This window comes from Petaurus breviceps, unplaced genomic scaffold (genome assembly GCF_028583685.1).
Source record: "Petaurus breviceps papuanus isolate PSGF00001 unplaced genomic scaffold, PetGlider_PUasm1.0 186, whole genome shotgun sequence".
NCBI classification, from domain to species: domain Eukaryota; kingdom Metazoa; phylum Chordata; class Mammalia; order Diprotodontia; family Petauridae; genus Petaurus; species Petaurus breviceps.
The window spans coordinates 5771209-5776223 of record NW_027185798.1 but is presented as its reverse complement, the minus strand read 5'-3'; the positions used below and the strand labels follow the sequence as shown (position 1 = coordinate 5776223).

Genomic DNA, 5015 nt, shown 5'->3' with positions numbered 1-5015 from the left:
TTGACCATATCTTCGTTTGACCAACAGATTCTGTTGATCACCCGGTCCAACCCCCTTCTAGTCCAATCACCTACTTTAACTCATAAATCAGACTTGGCCCTTGTCTTCAAGGAGCTTATAACCTGGTAGAGAAGAGAAGAAGTACATAATTATACATAACCCTCTCCCACCCCCAGAAGAGAGGTGGCTGTTATCTTGAGGAACTTCATGGACAGGGTGGCATTTGAAGGATGGAGAATGCTTCAGCACAGGGAGCTTGGGTTGGGATGTGAATGGAAGTTTACAGCATAGGAAATGGCAATTAGAGTGAGCTTTGATCTTCTCATCTGTAAAATGAAAGGATCTCTAAGCTTGGACATTCTATGATTCTTTTCTTCCAGTCTAGAGGGTGGAGACTGTTACATCCTTTGGAATACCATTGCCCTATGGCTTAATGATCCCTTCTCTCATGCCCGAAGGGTGGGTGGGCTGGTTAAACAGTAATGGACTGGGAAGATGTGATACTTATTTACAAGGCTTCTGTAAGATTTTGCTCTTTCTCTGTTTTGGGAGTGGGGAGTTGGTATGGCTATTAACACAGGTAGGGATGGTAATAATATGGTTTTTAATAATATAGGGCTTTTAACTTTTTCTCCAAGGTATTTTCACGGGGACTTTTTGTCCCAGTGTTGGGAAGCCATGGGCCGCGGTGGCTGCCGATGCTTGTGTCTGCTTGTCGAAGTGGTAATGACTGCTGTCACATATATATTGGTTCATTGCAGGCTCCCAAAAAGGCAAAGAAGAGGGCAGAGGGAGGAGCTGGTTCCAATGTGTTCTCCATGTTTGACCAATCCCAGATCCAGGAATTTAAAGAGGTTGGTTCCTTCAAAATGGAGTCAGGGCCCCCTCCTGTCCCAACTTGAGTAAAAACCTGTTTCTTTAAGCAAACCTTGTGTGCAAAAATCCAGATATAGAAAGACAGAGAGACAGAGACAAGAGAAGGTATAGAGGGACACCTAGAGAGACGAAAAGAAAGGAGAGGAGAGAGGACAAGAAGAGATGAGAAGAACAAGGGGGAGAAAAAAGAGAAGAGAAGGGAGAAGAAAAGAGAGGAGATTAGGGGTGTCTAGAAGATGCTCTAAGAAGGCACCCCCAAAGCTTTCTTTAGATCATCAGCTTCCATGCTTAGCCCCTGAGTACACGTGAAATTGGATTCACGTTATAAAATGCTGATTTACACCCAATGTTTGAAAACCCATTGATTTCTAAAGCGAGGGCTCCTTGAGGAGGCAAGACAGTTAAGCAGAAAAATCACTGCAGCCTGAGCACCTGGCTTTGAATCCTGTCTCTTGACAGTTAATACCTGTGTGACCATGAGCAGTCCTTTCACTTCCCGGGCCTCAGCTGTAAAACGAGGAGGTTGAAATTGGCCTCTAAGGCCCCTTATACTGCTAGAGGGATCATACTGTGATTTATAAAATGAGTGCTTTCCCCCTCTCAGAAGGACTGACACTGAGGCCCTGAAGAAGTGGTTTCCAGGGCAGAATGTGAGTGGGTCAGAGAATCTTAGGCTCATTACTCAATCCCATTGCATCTGGGCTGCCAAGAAAGATCTTCGGTAAATCACTTTATTCCTGACCCTCAGTTTCTCCATTTGTATAATGAGGGGGCTGGACTACATGGCCTCTGGGGTTCCTTTCTTCTCAAAATCTGTGATCCAAAATGACTCTTCCTGAGCTCTGTCTGCCAATTATCATGGCAAGGTTTGCTGTACTGTGCCCACATCTTTCCCACCTTGAGTTTCCCTCTGTCTGGGAAGAAAGAATTGGTCATTTAGCTGGTCTGTCCATAGAAATTGGGTGAGAAGAGGGCTGGGGTCACTGGAATACCATCCCTTGAGCCTCATGAATAGAAAGGCCTCATGCGTTAAAAGAGTGAATTGCTGGAGCCGACAGCATTGGCCGGGACCCAACTCCATGTTTCACCAAGTGTTAATTTGGTAAAGGGAAGTTTGAGTGGATTTGATTAAGCTTCTCACCAACATGGACTGATGTGTTGAAAGTATGTAATGCCCAAGAGTTCCATAGGCTGGAGAGAGGTGAATAATGTGCAGCAGAATCTGGACCGTTGTTCTCATGTGATAATAAAGTCATAGTCATAGCTGGGAGGGAGGCAGGGTAGCAGGAGGTGGAGAAAGAAGCCAGCACTAACGGGCCATTTGCTTTTTGTTAGGCCTTCACTATCATGGATCAGAACCGGGATGGCTTCATTGATAAGAATGACCTGAGAGACACCTTTGCAGCTCTGGGTAATGCTCTGAGATAAAGAATTAGAATGATGCTCACTACAATTCCACTTTGTAGAATGATTTACTGTTACCAAGAACTCACATATGTTGCTATTTAATCCTCACAATAGCCTTGTGAGGTGAGTAGTAAAAACACTCATTCGTTCAGTTTTTAACACACCCCTACTCTGTGCGGAGCTTGATGAGGGCAGCAGGAGGGGCCTGTTTGAGCAAGATTTAGGATCCCAGGGTAGAGTCCCAGGCTGTTGTATGTTGTGGGTGTGTTCTTCTCTGGGTCAAGAAGGACTGAGCTGACTGACTGAAGGAGGGAGGGTAGAATCTTGACCTGGAGTCTGGGCTTTGGTTTAGGGGCTGGTGCTGCTTCAAGCTGGGGAGAAGCCCTGAGGAATTGGTGACTAGTTAATGTTCAAAGTCTCTGCCAATGAAAAGAGGGGCTTTTGGTTATTATCAAAGGCCATATCTTATCTAGTTGGGCTGACTAATGGGCATCAACTTCCCTGGCTTCTTCAGTTTGAGGGGGCACAGAGGCCACAGTGTTCCTTGTGTTCATTTCAGTTGTTTTTCAGTTGTGTCTGACTCTTGGGGACCCCATTTGGGGTTTCCTTGGCAGAGAAACTGAAATGGTTTGCCTTTTCCTTCTCCAGCTCATTTGACAGAGGAGGAAACAGTAACAGAGTTAAGTGACTTGTCCAGGGCCACACAGCTAGTAAATGTCTGAGGCTGGATTTGAACTCAGGAAGATAAGTCTTTTTGACTCCAGGTCCAGCATTCTGTGCATTGCAGTGCCCCCATGGGTAGGTATTACTAACCTCATTTTATAAATGGGGAATCTAAGGCTCAGAAAGGTCAAGTGACTTACCCAGAGTCACTCAGGTAGCAAGTGGCAGGCCTTCCTTTTTTTATTCCAAGTGCAATTCGCTTCCCATCACCCACTGAAGGTCCCATAACTTCCTTCGATCCTCTCCTTACAGGTCGTCTCAATGTCAAGAATGAAGAGTTGGAAGCCATGGTGAAGGAGGCCCCTGGTCCCATCAACTTCACTGTCTTCCTGACCATGTTTGGTGAGAAGCTGAAGGGTGAGTGTCCTTGGGAGCAGCAGTGGGAAGGGCAGGTCTGGGGGCCAGGGGGCCAGGCCAGGGGCGACCTAGAGGATGGGTTTCTGAAAGAATCTGGGTGTTAAAGCAGCTGGCTGTCTTTTTGAGCTCTGGCTGTCTGTGATTCCTCTAACATGAGCCGCCATTCCCTTTTTCTGAACCTCCTCCCAAGCCCCCACACTTGTAATGTTCTTTCTCATTTCTACTCTTGGTTTCTCTGATCACATTCAAGACTCTGCCTTTGGCAGAAGGCTTTTCCCTTTCCCCTCAGCTGCTAGCTCCTTCTTCTCTGGAATGACTTTCCATCTACTCTATGTCTCTCTTGTATCTGACAAACTATTACATGTTGCCTCTCTTATTAAAACAATAATGAATAATAATCATAACTAGCATTATTTGGCACTTTAAGGTTTGTAAAGTGCTTTATAAATATTACCTCATTTTTAACCTGGTAGGCAGGTATTATTGTTGCCCCCATTTTACATATGAGGAAACTAAGGCAGACAAGTTAAATGACAATGATAGGGCCACACAGGTTTTCCATATGGCCAAGCTTTCTGATGATATTCAGTTGGCTCCATCCTCCCCTCCGTCCTGAACTCCCACCTTAGGGGGAAAGTGTTTGTGGTCTCAGGGTCTAAAAAGGGGAAGGAGAGAGTTGAAGAGGGGCTGTCTGACCTTGAGGGATGTCCTTGGGTGATGAAAAGCTAGGCTCAAGATTTCTTTTCTTTGAGGTAAAGTGTGTCTTCATACATGGCCAAAGCAAGAGAAGTAGTGGTAATCATTTCAGTCACAGCCTGGCATTCTCCGTCTTCCTATGACTCACCTTTCTTGTTTTGCTTTTTTTTTTTTTGGAGGGCAATTGGGGTTAAGTAACTTGCTCAAGGTCACACAGCTACTTTTTGTGTTAAGTGTCTGAGGCTGGATTTGAACTCAGGTCCTCCTGATTTGAGGGCCGGTGCTCTACTCACTGTGCCACCTAGCTGCCCCAGACTCACCTTTCTTAAACAGATTCTGTGCCATCATAGAGACCTGCCATCCCTCCACCCCTCAGGACTTTCTCAGATCATTACTCATGTCCTAATTTTACTTTCCTCCTTTTCTGATCTGGAGAATTCGGAGGAAATAAGCAGGACTTTGAGGTTGGGAGAAAGGAAAAGGGGGCAGGGAAGAAAGGGGAAGTAGGAGGGAAGAGAAGAGGACAGGAAGGGGAAAAGGAAGAAAAGGGGAAGGAAAAGGAGAAGGAAGGGGAAAAGGTCAGGAATGGGAAGAAAGGAAAGAATGACCTTAATTCCTTCCTTTCTCCCTCCTATCCCTTCCTTCCTCCCTCCTATCCCTTCCTTCTTTCCCTTCCCTCCCCTTCTTCTCCCTTCCCTTCCCTCTCCCTTTCCTCCCCTTCCCATTCCCTTTCCCTTCTTTTTCTTCTCTGTCCTCCTTTCTTTCCTCACTCTTCCCCTTCCCTCTCCCTTCTTTTCCTTCCTTTTCCTCCCTCTTCTTTCTTTCTTCCCTCTTTTCCTTCCCTCTATTGTCCACCTCTTCTTCCCACCCCCTTCTTCTCCCTTCCCTCTCCCTTTCCTCCCCTTCCCATTCCCTCTCCCTTCTTTCCCTCCCTCTTCTTTCTTTCTTGCCTCTAT

The 5015-nt window shown here is 46.0% G+C and overlaps 1 protein-coding gene across 1 annotated transcript in view; it reads left to right on the top strand.

Moving 5' to 3' along the window:
- The first annotated feature begins 752 nt into the window (after window positions 1-752).
- MYL10 (myosin light chain 10) overlaps window positions 753-5015 on the top strand; it is a 15824-nt gene continuing 11561 nt past the window's right edge. The window contains exons 1-3 of the mRNA XM_069089167.1: window positions 753-854; window positions 2212-2287; window positions 3259-3363. Of these exons, the coding sequence (XP_068945268.1) occupies window positions 819-854; window positions 2212-2287; window positions 3259-3363 (217 nt within the window). The 5' untranslated portion in view covers window positions 753-818. The remainder of the gene's footprint in view (window positions 855-2211; window positions 2288-3258; window positions 3364-5015) is intronic.